Genomic DNA, 23,753 nt, shown 5'->3' on the forward strand with positions numbered 1-23,753 from the left:
GATCTATAAGGAGGACACCCGTTCCTAATCCCTTCTTTGTTGTTGAACCATGTACATACACTATCCAACGCTCTGACTTCACGGTTGGGCTATTTTGTCCTTGAGGTAAGCTAACAACTACATGTTGTATAATAATAAAAAAATTAAATCCAAATGCATATTGAAATGAAATATTGCAAGGAAAAAAGCATATTGTTAGATAAAATTTCAATAAACACTGTGAGATTTTAGTATATAATGCATGTAAGTCATGTAACCTCGAATTAGTAAGTTACTTGCAAGGGCTGGTGATTTATTAAAAGAGCATTCTACCATAAAGTCAACAAAAATTTGAGCTTTGATTGCCTTCCATTGGGAATATCCTATTCCAAACTATACTAACCCAATTCCCCACTTTGTCATCTTACCCGAATTGTCCACTCTAGATAGGATGTCCTTAAATGGCTGATCTATTATGACTCTTGTAGAAACCTTCCTTTGAAAAGGAGATCATTTAAAAAAAAATGGGAGTCGCCACCAACCTTTTTAGGTGCGATTGGATCACCTTATAAAATATTTTGGTCTACGAAATTATGAGAAAACGGGTTCGGAAATCGGTTACGTGCGAGGAAGGGTTAGCACCCTCGCAACTCCCAAAATTGGTACCAAATTGAATAGTTTTGTCTTAATGCCAAAAACTTGAAAGAATCTAGAAATAAGATCTCTTTTAAAGCCGAAATAATTTGAGTTGAAAATTGAAATTCTTTCATTTCAAAAGAATGCGAACATCACATCCAGCATGATTGGACACGATATTCTTAAACTTTTGTAACAAAAATTATCTAATAATTTACAAAATGTATTAAAAGGGTACTTTAGATATTTAGACAAACGGGAAATCGCCACCCAGCGTGTTAGGGCACTATTTCCCGAATTCCTAAATACAAAAGACATTGCCTTGTTTTTAATATTCATTTGGGCTAAATGAAATATAAAGTTTTCTAAAAACGATGATGCATTTAACCTATTAAAAAAGATCAATATTAGATTAATTAAACTACATACTTTCATGCAAATATAATGGGAAAATGGTAAGCACGACATAAATCTTACAATATATATACTTTAACATTTCATGCATATATAATTATAAATAACATGAATATACACATTATCATTTCATGCAAAAATACAAAATGGCGAAATAATGAATATATCGATACAAACTAAATATATATTAATAATATTTCATGCGAATATATTCTTAAAATAACAACATAAAATGATCAATTTTCATGCGAATATATGACAATGAATAAATAACATAAAAATAACAAATAATTTATGAGATGAAATTAGCATGTTAAAACAATATCTAATAAATACAAAAAGGATAGAAATAAAAACAATAAATAAAAAATGAAATATATTAAGCAATATATAAGTAATAAAAAGAAAATTTTTAAAAAATAAAAATATAATAAATAATAACAATGTATATGTTAATTTAGTAATTTACAAATTTAATAATAAATAATGAAATAATATATAACAAAAGAAAGATAATATAGGGAATAATATATAATAATATATGATATGTAATATATAAATAAAATATAATGAAATATAAATGATGTGATAAATATCATATAAGGATAATACATATACTATTATTTAATAATAATTTAAAAAATTTAAAATTTTACACAATTAATAAATAATAAAATAATACATAATTAATAATAGAATGAAAACGCAAGGAATAATATATATAGTAAAATATAATATATACTAAATTTATAAATAAAATGTATGATAATATAAATAATATAATGAATAATATATACATAAAAGTTATATATACTACTTTATATAACTAATATTTATAAATATATAAGGTATTTAATAAATTACGCAAAAATATTTAAAAGGATTAAAATGAAATAAAACTAAAGTTTTTGGGTTAATTTAAAAAAATAAAAGATTTTAGGCCTAATTGGAACGTGCCCAAGATTACAAGGGACTCACTGGGCAATTTGCCCTAATCCCAAAACGGCGTCGTTCTTCAGAATGAATTTTAATGGCCATCGGGGCTAAATTGAAATAAAACATAAAGGTTAGGGCCAATTTAAAAATAAAAATAAAATGAAATTGTAAAAATTAAAATGCAAAAGGATCGATTGAATAATTTTCCCTTTTAATAAAAACATGCGGATCTCATTCGGGTTTCGGGTCAACACGCGGATCCTGGGCTTAAACGGCGTCGTTTTGATGCTTATGAATTAAGCAAAAACGACGTCGTTTTGGTAATATTATATAAGCTAATTTTAAACCTAAAGTTCATTTTAACATTTGTTTTTTTTTTTTTAAAAAACTCCTTCAAAACCTCTGAAGGCCTTCTGAGCTCCGACCAGTGATCTGCCTAGCTCCGACGTCATGCACCACCGCACGCGCGGCCACACACGGCGGTCAGTAGGCCCAAAAACTTCTCTTTTTTTGGTAGAAACACAGGTAATCCTTCTCCTTTTATTTTTTTAAAAAATATTTTGCACGAAAAAAAAGTAATAACCCAAAAACCTTTCGGTATTTCTTTGTTTCGTGTATATATGAAAAAAAATGAAAATAAAATAAAAGTGCAGTTCTAATCCAAATAAAGTAGAAAAATAAACCTCTATCTTCTTTCAAAATCTTTGTATTCTCTGTATATATTTGTATCTCCTCCTCTTTAACTTTTTTTTACACCCATTTATACTGTTTACAAATGAATCTAAAAAATTAAACCCCGATTCTGATTCTGATTTATTGGCTGATTGCTTGCTCCTTTCCTTTTCTTACAGGTTAACGACGCAATCTTCGGCGGTGGGGCACGATCCGTGTGCCGATTGCGTCGCGACATAGGGCCGTGTTGCTTGCTGCGGCGCCAGGTTTCCCAGAAAACCCTAAGTCTCCTGAAACTATTTGGGCATCGGGCCAAACACCGTTATTGGGCCATAAGGTGTAACTTGGGTCTGGTACGGGTTATTGGGTTTAAGTCTTAGTGGTTTTGGGTTAGTTTGAATTTGCGTTTTAAATGTAACTGGGTAATGGATTGTGATTGTGCCTCGGGTGTACAAGGGGGTATAGGGTTTAGGTATTTGGGTCAATAAACTGTAATTGGGCCAAATGTAATCTGGATTTGTAAATGGACTATTTAAAGGACCTTATTTAATAGACTGTTTTTTTTGTTTTAGTTTCGGAAAACTTTGTTTATTATTTTACGGGCCCAGGCAGAAATAGGCTACTACAACCCTCACATGATAGGTTTGGAAATGTGGTCTTACCTTATGGGCTGCCACTACCAAAGAAAAAAATGATCTTCATTGTATTTTAATATATTTGATCGTCATTCTGTAATACCTTATCAACATAATAAATAGGAAATTGGCAAACTCCCTCTGTTTTGATTAGGACTGCTACAACTATTTCCTCAGATGTGGCCAAATAAAAGGAAAGAGTTTCCCTGTTCATGGTGACATCAAAAGTCGCAAAGAAGTTAGATACAATTTGGTTTGTTCAAAAGCAGCCTGACGCTCCTCTGTCTAACTAAAAGAAGTCTTTAATGCTTTGAAGAAATTGAAGCACTTATCTACTATTTTAGACACAAACCTATTCAAGGCTACCACTTTTCCTGTTAAGAGTTGAATGTCTTTGATTGTCTTCAGCGAAGGCATGTCCAAAATAGCCTTAATCTTCTCAAGGTTCGCCTCGATACCTTTTTCTGAAATTATGAAACCTAGAAACTTGTCTTCTCTCACCCTAAAAACATACTTTTCTAAATTCAACCTCATATCGTAAGCTCACAAAATAGTAAAAGCTTCAGATAGATCTTCGATGTGCCCTTTTAAAGTACTACTCTTCACTAACATATCATCCACATAAACCTCAATGCTGTGACCAATCTACTCCTTAAAAGTCTTATTCACGAGTCATTGATATGTTGCACCTACATTTTTTAAACCAAAAGGCATAACCCTATAACACAACAAACCCTTTTCTGTAACAAATGTGGTCTTATCCTGGTTCTCTGATGCCATAAAAATCTGATTGTACCCTGAAAATACATCTATAAAACTCATGAACTTATGGCTTGCTAAAGCATCCATTAACCTGTCAATAGAGGGCAGAGGGAAACTATCCTTTAGGCATGCTTTATTAAGACCGGTAAAATCAATACATGTCCTCCATTTGTCATTAGCCTTCTTTACCATAACCACGTCTAGCACCCATCTAGGGTACGCCACCTCTCGAATAAACCATGTCGAGAGTAACTTTCCTACTTCCTATCTGATAGCCTCCAGAACCTGTTGAGCAAACCTTCCTCGCTTTTGCTTAACTAGCTTAACATCAGGACATACGTAATGTACAATCATTTTTGGGTCCACGCTAGACATATTCGCCGCTGACTCTCAAACATTGTACTAAGTCCCTCTTCTCTTCCTCTATCAATGTTGACGAAATCCTAACAAATTTTTTTGTGTCATCATAAATAATTGCAGAGTCTCAATTACCTCTATTTCTTTCGGTTTGCGAATCCTTTATTTACTTCTCACATCCAAACTATCCAAGTCCGGAATCTGACTAGCTACAACTTCTTACTACAAGCTTTGGCCTTACACTTCTTGCTTGTGTGTCTACTTGACTGGCAACATGTGACATTACCTAGCCAAACGTTGATCAGACCTAATGAACCCCACATCTGTTTTGGTAGGAAATTTGATTTTCATGTAGAAAGTGGTGATCATCATATTAGCCATCCACATAATAGGGCGCCCAAAAATGGCGTTGTAGGCCATGTGATGGTCTACCATGAAAAATTGAACATACTCCGTAGTAGTATTTTCACCATCTTCAAGAGTAACAAGTAAAGGGATACATTCTTTGACTTCGATTGGATGGTTGGTGATGCTATATAGAGGGCTTGTCCTTTTCAAAGCCTGCTCATTCAATCTTATCTTCTGGTGTACTTCCTAAGTCACCACCTCAACAACATGTTTGAAATGTGTTTATATTCTAGTAAACATGTAATTGTTTTCTATGTATTTGAACGATGACTAAATAAGTTTCACATTTGGTTTCACATTTGACTGTTATGTCTTTTGTATTTCTATATTCCATATTTTGCGTGCATAGCAAAATTATGACAAAAAATATTAGCTCATTGATTACCTAAGTTCAAACTGATGATAAGTGGCATTGTAAGAAAGTTTATATTACGAGAAAGACAACTTGTTTCAGTAGATAATCTAAACGAGTCTGTAATCTAGTAAAAGAATCAAACTGACCATTTGATTCAAATATTGAGAAGGATTATTGTGTCAGTTACAATTCCAATTGAGGAGATGGCTAGTCGTGTAACACCCCCACGCCCGAAACCGTCACTGGAGTCAAGATTGAGGTGTTACTAAACTTATCTTACCTTTTAAACAACTCTAAACCACTTATTTTAATTTTCGGAATAAACTGTTTTTCTGCGTCATGGTTGTTTAAAAATTCATTTCTCGAGTTTCAAAACTAGAAATTAAGATCCGTAAATTTTTCCTAAAACTAGACTTATATATCTATCTACTAATTTTTTTCTAGAATTTTTAACTTAGCCAATTAGTACAGTTTATTAGTTAAAGTTACCCCTGTTTCAGAATTCGACTGCACTGTCCTCTACTTACTACGAACCACTTTTCTCTCTATACAAAAATCATATGACTATACTGTTTGTTTCTATTAAAACTATATTCAATAAGGATTCTAACCATATAAAGTACACCACCTAATTATTTTTTTAAAATTTATGGTGAATTTCTAAAGTTGGAACAGGGGATCCAGAAATCGCTCTGGCCCTATTTCACCAAAACTCAGATACCCTATAAAATACAAAACCTTTACCTGTTTTGACAATTAACTTGTAATGAGTTATCATTGTTGAACTTTTGATTCAAATTACTTTCCCCCCAAATCATTACAAGTTATTATTTCTCTTCCCCCAATATCATAAAAAACTATCAAATTGAAATGGTAATCACAAATAATGTCATAATTGAATCTCCAATACATTCAAAACATCTAATAATACAAAGAGACTAGACTTGAAATTAATATATATTCCCAACTGTCTTTGAGAATTCACTCATCTTTGTATGCTGCGGTGGAGTAATTGGAACATATACGCACATATTCAAAGATGAGAAATATTTAGCTCTTGATCAAAAACCAATTGTAATGAGGAGTATTTGTAACTTATTGGCTTGATGTGTGCAACACGTAAATCAACATAATCTCATGTTGAAATAGGAAGTCTAGTTCTCATAAGTAATCGTTTAGACATTAATCAGAGGTGTTCAATCAATAATTTCTCTAAACCATTATGCGCATAGATAACAAAATTTTACAAAAAATACTCAATCACTAAAAGACTGAGATATAAACTCATCAATATTAGCAAGATGAATCGTCTTAATTGCATGATTTGAAATTAATTATTTAAACAAGTAATCTTGCAAAAAACAGGTTACAAGTTGATAACACATACGTAATTATCTTGTAGATGCATCTACCAAAATCATATAATATCAAAACCATCCACATGGTGGATGAATAGGCCAATATTCATTTCAGAAATACAAGATATTAAATCTCAACTTTAGCTAGTGAGTTTCTAAGAATCAATTTTCATTGAGAACAAGCAGCAAATGATAATTCTTTTAATGAATGTTCATATGAATTCTCAATTAATTTTTATATCATATATGATCCAGGATGGTCTAATTGGTCATGCAAAGTAATAACTGCATTTGTATCAGTAAACTTCCGGTTTACCTTAACATGGGTTTCAATTGTACTAAATTGTAACAAATTGATAATTTTGTTATCATTCCTTTTACTTTGTATCCATATATAACTATTGTGACATGTACTACTGAAAATGTCTAAATCAATGTGAAGTCTATAATGTCATTAAGTCAATAAATACAACTTCCAAATAATCATATACAATATTCGCTTCAAGGAATATGTCAAAATCTTCAAATGCAGAGCATTTGGTCTGATGGTATGATTCTAGCTTCAAATGCGAGAAGTCCCGAGTTCAATTCAAAATACTTTTGAAACCCTTTTAACAAGAGTTTTGCGTAATCAGTTAACTATAAGAATAACTGTTTAGGTCATGCATAGAAACAAGCATATACTAAATATATCAATAAACGTCACATCTTAAACATAAAAATATGACCTAATGAAAAACTAGCAATTTTTTCCATGATCATCATCATAAACATGCATAAAATTTAATTCAAAATCCAAACATTCAAGGTCATAGAACTTTTCATTTACAATTGTTCATGTCATTTCTCTAAATAATTAACAACTGGAATAATATAAAACGTATGAACTACTACCTTTAACAATTCTTTAAACTAAATCAAATATGAATTACCATAAAAATTCTTTGGTTTGTTAACATAAATTTGTATACTAGATATGTTTTAATCAAATATATTATTTAATTATAAAACCTAGTAAACAGCATAAATAAATCAGTTAATATTCATTTTTATGAACAAAAGAGATGCTTAAAACAATATGTAACACATGTAACCAAAACAACCATCTCAACATATTTAAATCATATATCAAGTTGATTTAATATTTAAAAGGATACATTTTTTGTTCTTCGTTGAGTCTTGACAATAAGAAGTAAGCAAATTAAACTCCAATAGTAGACTTTGAATCCAATCAAAATTTATTAATAGCAAACTTTGAGAGTGATTCTTATTTTCCAAGTGTACAACAGGTACATAACAAATGACTTTTCATACATAAATTGTCTCTCTTCTTAAAGAGTTCTTTGGAATTTTTGTTCTTTTCTTATGCTCTTTATTTTTCCACTTCTGGTGATGAGAAAATTTATTACAACCATCCTCATGACTATTATTATAGGCCAATTTACTACATCTATGTCAAAGATTATATCTTTCGAATTTATTACATATTGTTACATTCTCTTCAGGGAATGGTTAGGTTTCGTGGTTAAAAACTTTTTGTTCAATCATAAGTAATTTTTTTATGATATTGCTACTGTAGAAGCACATTTGAATCATGAAAAGTTGAATAAGTTCTCTCTTGCAAGGTTCTCATTAGTAATATTTTTCCACGTAATTTTATCTGAGAACCTATCCTAAATATTATAGAGTTATACTCACAATTTCAAAAAAAATTTACAACTTCAAGTGCATCCAACCATAACGAGCTTTAGATAGATTTATCATATTCTATTGCTCATAAGTAGATCTTTCATAGTCAAATATTTTGCTTTCAATCCCTTAACAGGGATGATAACAAAAGAATATCACAAAGATAGTCACAATCAATTCAATTTATAACAAGAGTAATAAATATAAATCAATAACTCAATCCTCTTTTGATTTATATGAATATTTTCTTTTCTTCATTCACAATCCCAATATGATATCCATTATAATGAATATCTTTTAAAACTAATGCATTAACCATCACAAATTTTGTGTTTTTTATATATTAATATATTAGCTCTTCTAGAGTTTTCAACTAAATTTGTACTATTAAATATTGGAATAATATTTGTTTGTTTCAGTACCAAATAAGATAAATATTTTCTATCTATAATGATAGAATCCATTACTACATTCTCATATCCTTCTTCAAAGAATATTAATAGAAACAAAATATTTGGACATACACCATATATGTGACAAATAATCTTTCATATTACATTGATAACATAATTTATCTTTACCCTTTGAAGAGTTATCTTAAAAACTCTCATTGTTCCCTTATTTATTACTATGTTCTCACTTTTAGTGGTTCATGATTTTATCTTTTATTTTCTTTATGTTTGCATTCACTTCGGGGAATGCAACAAATCTAGTAGGACAGATTTCTAAACACCTCTATTGATTCTTTATTTCATAATCACCATCGCAAAACATGCGTGGGTTTTAAATCAAAATCTATCTATTCATGTTGTCATGATTTGTTTCCAATTATAATAAACATGATATAATAAATAAATCATAGTAAAATATGCCTGAGATTTTTAACATCATTGTTATCACCCTGGCTATTATCACGAGCACTATTACAAGTAGTAAAACAACTTTGTTTTCGTAATAACATTTATGATCTAATAGTAAAAAAAAATCAATTTAATAAATAAAATCAAAATTTTCATGTACAATGCTTGAAAGTTATCCGGTATACATTGTACCAAATTTCAATATCACATATATGTTATAAAATCTTATAATGCTCTAATCAAATATTTATAAATTCAATTTAAAAGATATAATACAATAATTTCAAGCATATTTAATAACAATAATTTAATCATCAAAAATTGTAATCACTCAAATATCATACATACTATAATTTAATAAAAGAATTTTAATTTAAAAGAAACCTTTAAAGTAATAATATTTTTCATAAAATAATTTTACCAAAAATCAAATCAACATAGGAGAAAAACATATCACGTAAGGATTATATATATTTTTTTGCATAATATTACCTATAATGCGCAGGCCTCAATTGAAGACTGAAATAACAATAGTTCTAGAAGGCAATCAGCAATAGCTTGAGTAGCAAATTTGAGTGATACGGCCATTACATTGGTTGTTGCTTGAAAGGAGTAAGGCTTGGTGAAAGGTAAAATTTTTTGACTTATGAAGAAAAACAATTAAAAAAGAATCGTACTGATAACGAGTTATAAAATAAATTAACAAAGAGTAAAGAACAAAAAAAATGGGCGAGCAAAAGAGAACATATTTTATTAATCAATCGAAAAATTTACAAAACTTTTCCTAAGTCTCTATTTATAAAGATAAAAAATATAAATGAAGACTATTAAAATTTAAAGTTCATAACAATAAGCATATATTATATTATTGTTCCAATAGTTCAAATTTTCTAAAAAAAATTATTTATTACAGTTGCTAATCTTTTAAATGAATGCTTTCAATCTTTTAAAATTTCTGAAAATTTTATTTTTGGAGCCTCTTCCGTATTAATCTTTCTTTTCCAAACTACCAAGTTAACTTGTAAGCAAAACTGAGATGAATAGCTTCTCCTTCATCCTTACATGAAATCTGGTTTTCTAAATAGAAGTAGAAAAGGCCCACTAACTGGTTCTTTTACATGCAATGTCTTGGACTCAAAACTTGTTTAGTCAGTGTACCTGCACGATCATAAGCTTCTTTCTAAGCAAGAGATCTTAAATTTAGGCACTCGAGTTGCAGACACTAGATACATTCCCCATAACAAGAATGCTGAAGCATAAAAAGGGAACTAAGCTCTTGCTTAAAACAAGTACCACCATCTTCAAATAAGTCCCAATATGTTTGTGCAAAACACAATTACACAAGTGCCACAGAAAATAAAAAGAGAGATCAGGTCCACACATCATAAACTAATCTGCATCTTTCAAACATCTGACTCGCAAAGCACCCATAAAGATGGGTGATTTTGTCATATTACACAACATTTTTACAAGAGTGCATCAAACAGTGGCTGCGTTCTCTTCACTTTCAAACATTCGAACCACCTCTGCCACCCCCTCGGCGATTTCCTTCTGGATGACACTATCTGGCATGTCAAATGTCCTCCTCATTGAAAGTGATCTCCCTTGGGGCTGAGGATCCACCACATCAAGCATCGCTTCCAGTTCGTCTACCATTGACTTCTTAGCAGCTCGCACCATTAGATCAGCTCCCTATATGATACAACAAAGCACATCCAATTCAAATTGGTTTCAACTTCCATTTACATTCAAGCTAACTGCCAAGGTGTACAATTTCATGACAAAATATGAGAATCCAAAATCACACTGAAATGAGCTTCAGATACTGAGACACGCTATCCTGATACCATCACCATCACCATCACCATCTCCAATAAAGGCCTTGGTTCTTTAAAATACTTGTTTTAGTGAAAAAAATCCTAATGCATTTTGTCCATTAGAGATATTTATTCTCAGCAGGTTCATGACAACTTTGGCTTTGATAGATTGCATTCTTTCGACCCCTTATGGTTTGAGGCATTAATGACTAATAACTGAATGCAACAAAATTTTGGGTCATTTTTCCTTCATTATGATAACTATAATCAACTCCTCTTTAAAAGTAACATGATGATTCCATGAACGTCACTGAATCTTTTTTGAACCATAGTTTCATAATGGAAGAATGTCCAGCAAGCAGTTAATGATTCGACATCATTAAGTGCATTGACAGATCATACTATTGCTCCATTTTTAAGGGTAACAATAACTCGTGATGACTGTCATTAACTCATAAGTACCATTGATGAGAAAAAACATACACCAATTACATGATCCAAAAACATGGTAACAGATTAAATTATCATTCGATGTGTTAGATGCGCACAACTGAAGTCATAATATATTCAAATTTATTCTCATTGGACCTATTTGATGGCTGACTATCACATAAGTTTGACAAATTAAAAGTCCAAAGCGAGAAAGATAGTGTACCTCAATGGCATCAACAGTAAGGAGCAGCACAATGATTTTCTCACAGAACCTTTGGCGTTCTACTGCATCCTGGGCTACTCGACGACGATAGGAGAAGGTATTAAAATATGATCTGAGCTCTTTCAGCTTAGCCCTGGCAATTGCCAATTCCCTAAGGGCACGAAGAGCCTGTGATCTACGGATCAGGTAAGATCTGAATGTTACTTGGATCACCAAAGCAGCATCTTGAGGAGACAATTCCTTCTTCTTGCCCCTGCTATTTCTTATAACTCCAGCTCTTTTGGCAAAAGCCTAGTTACAAGTGTTCATAGTAGAGAAAATGAAGATAAGGATCGATTCATTTCCTCAAATAATAAGTTAGATATTATTGGAGGATCACTAAAGGTGGCAGCGATTAGTCAAGAAACTAATAAAATAAGAAATGTCGTTTTCAGGATCTGCTGAAAAGGAAATTAAACGTCATAATTTTGATAGAGAAAGCAATTCATCGTTACACAACTCAAGCGGAATAAACTAAACTAAATTCATCAAACCTGTCTTAAAACGACAGCTCCGTGATCTGACGGCTCTTCGATCTCCACTACACGCGGGACATTCTCTCCTTTCTTGTCCTTTTTCTGATGCTTCTTCTCATTCTTTTCCTTCTTCTCCGATTTGCTACATTCACTTGCATCGCCACCAGTGGATGCTGAGAACACGTACTTTCTCGAGATAGGCCCATCAATTCCCTTTCCTTCAATCTCAGCCGTCCATTTATACTTTTTCTCTTTCACCTCTTCTGTCTTCTTCCCATCCTTGATCTCCGCTACCCATTTGTACTTCCTTTCAACCGGCCCCTTGATCTCCGCAGTCCACGTGTACTTCCTGTCCCCTCCGGAGTTCCTCCCGTTAACGAGACGGTCGAATTTAGACTCCAGCGCCGTAACTCGGTCGCACAAGGTTTGAATAGAAAACTCAAGTTCGACTCGGCGTTGTACCCTCTTGTACGAACGAAACGACGGCGTTCTCTCGATTTGGACCAGATCGGTGACGTTGTCGTAGATATCGAAGGGGCTTAAGCAAGGGAAAGGACTCAGTAGGTCGAGGGCGGAGCTAAGTTCATGTTCTGCTTCAAAAAATGAGGGAAAAGCTAAGGCCTTGTGAGCGAGAATGGAGGTTTCTTTAACACACAGAGAGGGAGAGTAAGGGTCGAAGATGTCAGTTACCCTGAAACGGCTCATGGTTGATGAAGGAAGGAGGTGGTGGAATTTTGGACTCAGTGAGTCAGTGTCAGCAAAAAATCAAAGGGAAAGCGAGTTAGGGTCTGGGTTTGGGTTGAAAGGAAAATTCTCTTTGGTCCATCCATCTTTATGAAATGGAAAGGGAATAGGACAAATTTGTGTACTGAACGAGGAGGGAACAGTCAAAAAGGGAGGGTAGAGTTGGGAATGCAAGTGGGGGAGAACAGGTAAGAGAATGAGAGACGAAGTTGGTAATTGGATAAGAAGGGTGAGAAGTGAAAACACGGTTACGCCGCACATGAAAGGAGACTGAATGGACAGAAATAGGCATGAGGGTGATGAAGAATTACGGGGACACGAAGATCTGATAGTGCGATTCCAAGTTGAAAGTAAAACGTGAAAGGTGCAGCAGCGCAGGTCATGTGGGTTCAGTATGAGAGGAGACCCCACGTGACGTGAGATTCGGCCCAACCATGATTAATGCTTGGTTCGGCCTTAATTTAAGGATGATGATAGAGCAAGCATCGGATACTTCAATTTTTCCTTTTTACTATTTAAATCCTATACTTATTCTAAAATCGAATTAAATTTTAATATAAGCTGCACAAGCATTTTAAAAAGGAAAAATTTATTGATATGGCAATCATCCTTCCAAAGATTTGGGGTCACACCAACAAAGTTAGGTTTTAGAGTGTAAAAGGTTTTCAATTTTTTTCAAAAAGAAAACGTAATTATTCTTTTAATTAATTAGGTAATTCAATTATAAAATATTTTTTCTAACAGTTCTTAATTTTTTTAATTAAAGTTATTCCGTATCACAATCACGGTGTGACATGTAGCAAAAAAAATTTTAAAAATAAAATCAATAAAAGTTATAAAAATTATTAAATTTTAATATTATTTTATGAAAAAATTGTAAAAAAATATAAAAAAAAGTTTATAAAAAATCATGAAAAAATTATAAAATGTATCAAAAAGGTCATTTAACCATTCATTTTAATCATTGACCGTTAAAGTTAATAACTTTAATTTTTCAGCTAAAACCATCATGTGTCGTAACACATGACATGTGACGAAAAATGATAAAAAAATAAAAATCAATAAAAGATACAGAAAAATTATAAAATATTTCTTGGTACAATAATTTTTTTACAAATTTTATATTTCTTTACATTTTCTATAATTTTCTTACGACTTTATTAATTTTTATAATTTTTTTCTATATTTCTATATAGTTTATAATTTTTTACTCTTTTATAATTTTTTCCTAATTTTTAATAAATTTTATATTTTTATTAAAAATATAACATTTATTATTTTTTATTATTTGTTTGTCACATGTCACGTTGTGGTTGTGACATGTGATGGCTTTAATTTAAAAAAAATTAGGGACGGTCAACTATTAAAGTTAACGGTCAAATGATCTTTTTGATGCATTTTGATATTCAAGTACCCAATTGAATGTAGAAAAAAAAGGAGAGAGGAAGGGGATTAATTGCTTTTTTATAAATAAAAAAATATGAGAATCTTTTTTTATGCATTTTGAAAATTAAAGTACCTAATTGAGTGCAAAAAAATATTAAGTTTAATTGTTTTTTTTTTAAATTGAAGATTTTTTACACTATTAAATCACAAAGATATGTTAGAGGATTTTAGCATTGTAATATGTTGAGGGGCACATTGTATGGATTGTGCAGATTAGAAAAGTAGATAAGAAGATGGGATGTGTTGTTGAAGGCAACTTTAGACATGAAAATTGTTGTCAAGATTGGTGGTAGTAGTAGTGATATGGTAATCTCACATTCGCGGCTTTCAACCTAAAAATGGAAGACAAAGTTAGAAGATGATTAGGAAGAAAACTATATTAGTATATTGGGAGCAGAAACTAATCCCGGAAGAAGAGACACTGAAAATGGGAAGGGGAAAGAAAAGCTATGAATTTTGTAATTAATTTTTAGGGTTTTTTTAAAAAAAAAACAGGCATGTCTACCAAAAATTAGTATAAGCGAGAAGCCTCATTGCTATTAATATTAAAATAAGAGATAGCCTTTTTCATTAATAGCTATTATTTATAATTATAATTTTTCATCACACCATAAGTTTAAGTTGTTATTTATAAACACCTGAAATTTAAAATATAAGTTGATAATGTGTTTATATTTTTCGAATTATCTTTGTAAAAAAAAAACTTTAAATTTAAAATTAATTTAAATGAAATTCCGACTACTATTTTAAAATATTAATTCAACTTTACGCATATGTTAGTTAACATATAAAATAGTAGTGTTATTATGTTTGGTTACTTGTGTAATGGAAACAACTTATTTATTGTATGTGTGTTAAAATAGTTAAAATTAGATATACGGATAAAAAAAATTTGTTGAAAATAAGACAAATATAAATAACGTGACCAATTATAATTTCGTGATTAAAATATGTAGAAATATAAGATGGCATAAATTTTGTAATTATCTAATTTCCAATATTAGAATATCGATAAATATTTTGTACAGCTCATGCTTCGTCATTTTTTCACTACACAAGGAAATAAAATAAAGTATTAATGAAACAAACATCGCATGGTGTGATTCTCAATTTCCATCGCCTCTCACATGTTGGAAAAATGTTCAGAAAATTAAGTATTTGTATTTCAAGAATGAGGAGATGTTGAAATTTGTCAATTAATTCAAATTTAGCTCAAATACTTCCAAAATTTTAACTGAAACATGTCTTTTTGTTATTTTCAAAATCTTGGATATATAGAGCGTGAACTCCAACATAAAGAATCCAACACAAAATAATAATCAAAACTTTTTAACGGGTATTGACTTCCTTTATATGGGGTGCCAAAAATCAAAAAGCAATTTTTAGATTTGATTTATAATTATAATCTCACAAATTTAGAATCAAAATTTATTTCAGTAAAAAAATTAAATTAAATATATTTTCACTAAATTTCGACATAATTAATATAGTATTGGGTGACACATATAGTATTTATAAAGGAATATTTGCAAGAATTTACTTGAATTTGGAGTGCATAAAATAATTATTTAAAAAGAATTCAAGTCAAAGTAAGACTCTTAGCCTCGTTACCGGCAGCTCCAAGGGACTTTTTCCCTTGTATGCTACGACGAAAAAGTCCTTAGTGGGTGTGGGAGATCCATCTTTTGTTTATTTATATTGCTCACATCTCTTGATTTAAATTTAAAAAAAAAAAAAAAGTGAAACCAAAGCTAATGTAATTATTAAATCCAATAATTAAATATTCTACAGCAAAATGATTATTTTAAAATTAATTAACTTAATTAAACAATTTATACAATTAAATTTTAAAAAAATCATAATTGTTATAAAATAAAAATACAAAAAGTAAATAACAAAAAGAACGAGAGAGCAAAAAGAGAGCGTATTTTATTGACCAATTGGAATATTTACAAAACTTCTCCAAATTTTCTATTTACAGGCATAAGAAGTTAAATGAAGTAGAGATCTACTTCTAATGACTATTAGAATTTAAATTTCATTAAAACTTATCTTGATCTTGATGGATATCCACTTAATAAGATAGTCATAGCACTCCCCCTTAGATGTCTATTGGTAGATAATGTGCCTTATTAAAATCTTACTAAGATAAAAATCTTGTGGAAAAAAAAATTCTTATGAAGCAAAAAGAGTACACCTATCTATTATACACATAATATGATGCTTCATTAAAAACCTTACCAAGAAAACCCAATGGGACAAAACTTTGGTTAAAAGAAAAAGAGTACAGCGCATATTTACTCCCCTTATGAAAATACCACATATTTTCTTATATTCTACATATTCAATCTTGAATACTAATTTTTCAAATGACGATTTGAATGTATTTGCTAAGCATTTATATCACCATTCTTTTGAAAGTCATGAGTGAGGGAAATTTTAGGGGAAATATATTTTGATCTCTTCACGAGTTTCAACAATAATCATAGCAAACTTTAAACATGATTCTTCTATAAAAACATAAATAGGTATTTTAGATCATTTTATAATCCTCCTTCAACTACTATTTACCACATCTGTTCAAATTATTTCAATTCATATAAATGAAAAATTTCCCGAGAATTTCAATATGTTTCTAGCTTAAAGATTGTAATAACAACTATTAGGCACAAATTAATCTTTTATGAATTGTCAAAATAATATATCTAAAGGTTATTACATCCACCACAAAATAATATAATATCTTTTCATAATCAATACCAGGACTTAGCGAAAAATTTCGTATTTTTATTTCGCTTTTGCAAAACTACGTCATTTGCACCCTCACTAACTTTATACATTTAGATATTTAAACTACTGGTCCAAAAACTCCACGAATTTAATTGTACTTAAGTTGCGTCTTTCTATTTTAACCAATCTATTCCATGTCTATATTTTTCAATAGATCTATTCAAGATCCTCATTTTATTTCATTATTTCAATAATAATATTGCATGCAAAACCATTGTCGACCACTTTTATTATTAAGTTCCACAGTTTCTTGAATTGACATAACTTATCGAGATATCTTATTTTCACTATTTTAATTTTCAGTTTCAGGTACTTGAATCTCTTCTAGAGTTTTACTTATTAGTTATGTCTTGGGTCTCTTCTGCCTTCATTATATATCTAGATTTATTATTTTCTTCTATGAGAATTTTCATATTTGGAACTTGTAATGAGTTATCCTTGTTGAACTTTTGGTTTAAATTACTTTTCCCCCTAACTCATTACAAGTTATTATTCCTCTCCCCTTAATTTCGGAAAAATTATCGAATCAAAATAGTAACCATAAATCATGTCATAATTGAACCTCTAATACATTCAAAACATCTAATAATACAAAGAGACTTGTAATTAATATATATTCCCAATTTTTTTTAAGGATTCACTCATCTTTGTTTGTTGTGGTGGAGCAATTGGAATATATATGCACATACAAAAATTTAAAGATGAGAAATATTTAGCTCTTGACTAAAAACCAATTGTAATGGAGAGTATTTATAAATTATTGGCTTGATCTGTACAATAAGTAAATCAATATAATCTCATGTTGAAATAGGAAGTTTAGTTATCATAAGTAATGATTTAGATATTAATCATATGTGTTCAATCAATAAATTTTCTAAACCATTATGCGCATAAATAACAAATTTTTACAAAAGTTTATCAAACTTAATCAATAGAAGACTGAGATATAAACTCATCGGTATTAGCAAGATGAATTGTCTTAGTTGCATGATCTGAAATTAATTATTTAAACAAGCAATCTTGCAAATGATAGGTTGCAAATTGATAACACATATGTGATTATTTTTTTAGATGCATCTACCAAAATCATATAATACCAAAACCATCCACATGATGGATGAATGAACCCATATTCATTTAAAAATGCAATACATTGAATCTCAACTTTAGCTAATGAGTTTCTAAAAATTAATTTTCATTCAGAACAAACAGCAAATGAGAATTCTTTAAATTAAAGAATCATCTAGTTCTTTAATGAATATACATATGAATTCTCAATTAATTTCTGCATCATATATGATCTAAGATGGACTAACTGGTCACACCAAGTAGTAAATACATTTGTATCAGTAAACTTCTGGTTTACTTTAACATGCATTTCAATTGAACTAATAATGTCAATATAAATTGTGACAAATTGATAATTTTACTATTATTTCTTTTACTTTGTATCCATATATAAATACTATTGTGACATCTACTACTGGAAATGTCTAAATCAATGTGAAGTCTATAATGTCACTAAGGCTGCCTTTGGTACCGCTTTTTTCACCAGTGAGTTTCAGTTGGGTTACCCAACCTCACTGAACTGCTGCTTGGTTCACCAGTCCAGTGCAGTGAAATTTCATTTCAATCTCACTGCTAGTGCTGAAACGGGACTGAAGCTTTCAGCAGCAATTAAAGGCAACTGGGAAAATAGGCATACTTTTATTTATTTTTTTACCATTTTATCCTTGAAATTTTGGCCTAATTCCTTCCCGAACCTTATTTGTTTTCAGATTTTGGTAGAGATGAATCGAGTTCTTCTAACAGTTAAAGTGACCTTGAAATTGCAATGTTAAGGGAAACCATTGCAAATAGTTTAATGAATCAATATTTGTAAAAACAATTTTGTATCAAAACCTAATTTCTAGTAATAATGAAACTTGTTATGTCTTATGTTACTATATATATATTTTTTTATTAAAAATCATTCGTTTAGATACTTCACAATTTGATCCAAGTATAATGTTACTATTTGCGAAAATAATATTTATCATTGTTATAAAAGAATATTTAACTATAAAAAATTAAAAATTATTATCATTTTATCTAATAAATAATTTAAATTGATTATATAATTCATTAAAATATTTATAATAAAATATTGGAAGATACATTTTAATATTTTATTAAATGAATTTATAAATTCACATATTTTAATAATTTTATATAAGTAAAATAATTTAAAAACTTCTATTATATATCAATTCTAATCTAATGTCCTTAATAATCATTTTTTATTTTCACTTCACCGCTATAGCTGCGTTTGAATCCAAACACACACTCCACCGCTGTTTCTAATCTCACCAGTATAGTAACTAATCTCACCGCCACCGCTGTTTTTAACCTCACCGGAGGTAAACACACCGCCTATCCAAACTAAGCCTAAGTCAACAAAATAAATATAATTTTTGAACAATTATATACAATATTCACTTCAAGGAATATGCCAAAATCTTTTTTCTGCTTTGAGTCTTGATGATTTTATCAAGAAGTAAGCAAATTAAACTCCAGTAGTAGACTTTGAATCCAATCAAATTTATTAATAGCAAAATTTGAGAGTGAATCTTATTTTCCAAGTGTACAACAGGTACATAACCAATGCCTTTTCATACATGAGTTTTCTCTCTTGCAAGTTATCGTCAATAATTTTTTTCCACGTAATTTTAATTGAGAACTTATACTAAAAACTATAGAGTTATACTCACAATTTTAAAAAAAAAATTTGCAACTCCAGGTGCATCCAACTTTAACGAGCTTTTGATAGAATTACCATATTCTATTGCTCATAAGTAGATCTTTCATAGTTAAATATTTTACTTTCAACCCCTTAATGGGGATAATGACAAAAGAAGATCACAAAGATAGTCACAGTCAATTCAGTTTAATAACAAGAGTAATCAATAATTCAATCCTCCCTTTTTTATATCATTTTAAAATAGATATTTATAGCAATAGTGTTTTATATGAAATATAATTGTAAAGCCTTGAATAATTTATTTCTATTTCTGTAAATCATGACACAAATGTGTATTTGTTTTCGTGGCTAAATGTTCTGGGTATGTGTGAGAGGTCTTAGGTTTAAGTCTCACTTTTGACAAATTCTGTTATTTTTTTATCCTAACCTTATCCCTGTTGGGTAGGCTTATGTTATATTGTTTGTAAACTTATATCAGAATGAGCTTGCTGGTTTGAATGGTAAGGAGTTAGCTTAATGGAGGTCTTGTGTTCGAACCTTCGTGCGAGCGTGGATGTTAATTTCTGTCTCGGTTGTTTGAGAGAGTTTGGATGGGTTTGGAAGTCGATGTAAGTAGATAAGATAGTGGGTAGTTGGGATTGGGTTAGTAAGAGATTATGCCTAAAATCGGGGGATTGTGGGATTTTATTTTATTTCAATTTTTTATTTTTATTATTTTTCTTTCTCTTCCTAAATTCCTTTTGACGTTAGTTTCTCCAATTCTCTGACGTTGTTTTTCCCTTATTTTCTCTTTTTGACATTTTTTCCCTTTCTTTACAAATATTTGCTTCGTTCTTCTTCAATTTGGTTCATCAACTGGTCGTTCAATCGTGCTACTGAAATTGTCAGGTTCTTTAATTGGCTTGGTAAGTAGAACTTCGTTTGTGGTTAACGTTTGGTTTTGATATGTTAGTGGTGTAAAATGGTAGCCATTGATTGGTGATTAATCGATGAAATCTGTGTTTAGGTAAAGGTTGTGAGGCAGAAAATTACACTTCAACGGCTTGGTACGCATTAGTGGGGGTTTATCATCGACAGTGAGTTTTTGGGCATTGTTGAATTTCTACCATGAATTTGTATTTTGGTTGCTAAATAAGTGTTTGGGGTACTAGTTTTTAGGTTTGGAAGGGCTCGGGATTACTTTCGCATTAAAATCATACCAGGTGTGTACCTAAAACACGAGAAAACGTGGTTCGACGAAAACTAAAAATTGGTTTTGTCGAAGCTATACGGGCGTGTGGCCGATCGTGTGGCTGGTCATCTGCGACACACGACTGTGTGACTATCCAAGATGAGGCTGTGTGAGAGACATGGCCATGTGGCCACACGGGCAAGGCCGGATTGGGCGAGTGGGCTTTGGGCAAGGCTAATTTGGGCGTGTGGGCCTAAAATTCTAAAACTTTCCCTAAGGTCGTATGGGTCATTCCGATCGACTGTGGGCTTACCGTAGGGTCGGTAAGGGCTAACTAAACCCATTGTATGTGATCTGTTAATCTGATAGTCTTATCTGAGTAGGAAATTGTTATACATGTCTAATTGTACTACGTAAGTAAGTATAATATCTGTATACGAGCACGTTAATCATATGATTCTGTATCTATTATCTGTTATCTGCATGTTGTATCTATATTTAAGGTGGAATTTGTATATGTGGAGGAAGTAATCTGTATGGCAACCTTTCGCCTAATTTCTGGCAGCTTGACTGCACATTATTCTGTTATGTGTCGCATCGACACTATATGGTGTATAGGGATGGGTAGGTGTTTTTAACCCCACATGGTGTGATTGGATGGTCGAAGATGGTGTGTAGAGGATGTGGGGTAGGATTCTGTATATCTGTTCTGCTTATCTGATTCTGATATCTGTATTTGTTAAGGACTTAGGTTTAAATCTGTATCTGTCTGCGTATGAGATTATGTGTATGTTGCATGACTATCTCTATTGGGTTACACACTGAATTTACGAAAACTCACATCTATTTGTATGTTCTATTTAGGTAATTCTTAGACTTAAGCGGGTTGGTGCGACAAAGGCTCAGCAAAGACCACTTGTCAGAAAACTATTATTTTTTCTTATCCTTATTTACATGTTTTACTTAATTTCTGGTTTTCGAGAGAGTTTTGTAATTTTTGGACTTTCCAGACTTTTGCGACTATTCATTTTGGATTTTTGGTTTGGTTGCGTCTATAATTTTTAAACTATGATGATTGACAAAATTTCGGTTTTACGCGAACAAATGTTTTTGAAAACACGAGCGTAATTTTGATTTAAACGATTTTTCAAACTTCCGCTACAAGATATTTGGTTAACTTTGAAAGAAAACATGTAACGATTTTAGTAATCGATATATAAATGAATATGGCTAGTAAAACTTAGACGTTTTTATCTAATAACTATACAATGTTTAATGAAGTATCACCAGTTTCAAAAACCTTCTTCGTAACGCTCTCAGATTCAGCCATAACGTTTAGGTCGGGTTTAGTGTAACACCCATAATCCGTATCTGTTGTCGAAATAGGGTTACGAAGCATTATCAAAATATACAGATCAAATAAACAGATATTTCATTTTATACAATATTCATGTCAGAAATCAAACATAAAGTCCCTTATATGAACCCTCGAGGTCCAAAACATGCATTAGAAATGAGTCGGGACTAAACCGGGTACTCAGAGAATTTTTTTCAAAATCTCAAATTTTTTTCTAGGTGCAGGGGTCACACACCCGTGTGGTCAGGCCGTGTGAGCAAGGGACACGCTCCTGTCTCAGGCCATGTAACTCTCTGACTTGGGTCACATGGTCAAGCCACACACCCGTGTGCTAGACGAAGTGTAGGTTTAGGGGCCACACGGCCAAGCCACACGTCCGTGTGCCAGGCCGTGTGCAACAACCCGATTTTGAGTCAAATCAAAACAATGGTTTCGAGACCACAAATCCAAATTCAAAATATTATTTTATTATTTTAATAAGGTTTACAACATGATAGAATTATTATGTGAAAGTTTCGTAAAGAAATTTTACTCTTTGAATGCTAATTCAGTAAAAAGGACTAAATTGCGTAACGCGTAAAAGTTGAGTTCTATTGTTTAAATGTATTAAATAACTATGAATCATTAAAGTAGAAGTCCTTATACTAAAATTTGACCATGATTAAGGTTAGTGGACATTTATGTCCATGAATAATTTGATATAATAATGTTTTATAATAAGGTTATAATGGTAATTTAGTTAATAAGGTTAATTATAATAAAACAAAATCAAAATTTTGTTATTTCATTCATCTTTAGCCAAAAATTAGAAGTAGAAGAAGCCAAAATAGGGTTCTTCATTCGGCATTGATAAATTCTTCAATTAAGGTATAGTTTTTACTCGATTTTTAATGATTTCTAAATTTTTGAGCTCGTTGCAGCTTATTCTAGCTAGCCCGTGCCTTAATTTTTGAATTTTTTCATGATTTTGTGAAGTTACATTAATGACTATTTGAGTTTTTAGATGTTTGATGATGAAATATGAAAATTTGATGATAGATTTTATTGTTTTGTAAAGTGATTTTTGACAAAAATGTGAAAAAGGGATTAAATTGAGAAATCTGTAAATTTCATGGATGAAATGTGAAATAAATACAAAATATGGGCTAATAGGGACCCCATTAAAATTCGGCTACTATGGGTTATGGTCTAATTGTGTAATTTTGCATTTTTATGTGTTAAGGACTAAATTGCAAAGTAGTAAAAAGTCTAGGGGTAAAATTGTAATTTAGTCGAAATAAATGTTTTAGGCTAAATTGAATTGAATGAAAGTTTGAATGAGTTAATTTGATATTATTTAGATCAAGATAAGCAAATACCAGAACTAGATCGGGGAAAATAGAAAGTGGACGAATAACCAATAGTTTTATTCGAGGATACAAGATAAGTTCGATAATTAGAATCGAACTTTTATATTC

The 23,753-nt window shown here is 30.9% G+C and overlaps 1 protein-coding gene and 1 long non-coding RNA gene across 2 annotated transcripts; one reads left to right on the forward strand and one right to left on the reverse strand.

The window, feature by feature from the left end:
• Nucleotides 1-2,321: 2,321 nt before the first annotated feature.
• Nucleotides 2,322-3,208, forward strand: LOC107947355 (uncharacterized). The gene is made up of 2 exons (XR_001697093.2): nucleotides 2,322-2,490; nucleotides 2,817-3,208. It is a non-coding gene; the product is annotated as an uncharacterized lncRNA (long non-coding RNA).
• A 7,129-nt stretch (nucleotides 3,209-10,337) lies between these two features.
• On the reverse strand, nucleotides 10,338-13,063 carry LOC107947354 (BAG family molecular chaperone regulator 7). Its single transcript, XM_016881995.2, has 3 exons — nucleotides 12,067-13,063; nucleotides 11,534-11,824; nucleotides 10,338-10,753 (listed from the first exon to the last, which is right to left on the reverse strand). The coding sequence occupies exons 1-3, from the start codon at nucleotides 12,751-12,753 to the stop codon at nucleotides 10,541-10,543; spliced, it is 1,191 nt and encodes a 396-aa protein (XP_016737484.1). The 5' UTR covers nucleotides 12,754-13,063; the 3' UTR covers nucleotides 10,338-10,540.
• Nucleotides 13,064-23,753: the final 10,690 nt, after the last annotated feature.

This window comes from Gossypium hirsutum, chromosome A03, assembly GCF_007990345.1.
Source record: "Gossypium hirsutum isolate 1008001.06 chromosome A03, Gossypium_hirsutum_v2.1, whole genome shotgun sequence".
In the NCBI taxonomy this organism is placed as follows: Eukaryota; Viridiplantae; Streptophyta; class Magnoliopsida; order Malvales; family Malvaceae; genus Gossypium; species Gossypium hirsutum.

What these genes read in the sequence shown, in the direction of transcription:
- LOC107947354 (XM_016881995.2), bottom strand. Translation starts at nt 12,753, where the DNA reads ATGAGCCGTTTCAGGGTAACTGACATCTTCGACCCTTACTCTCCCTCT. An exon ending in GAGCTGTCGTTTTAAGACAG is followed by an intron (nt 11,825 to 12,066) that starts GTTTGATGAATT and finishes ACTTGTAACTAG; the next exon opens with GCTTTTGCCAAAAGAGCTGG. An exon ending in TTACTGTTGATGCCATTGAG is followed by an intron (nt 10,754 to 11,533) that starts GTACACTATCTT and finishes TGTATCATATAG; the next exon opens with GGAGCTGATCTAATGGTGCG.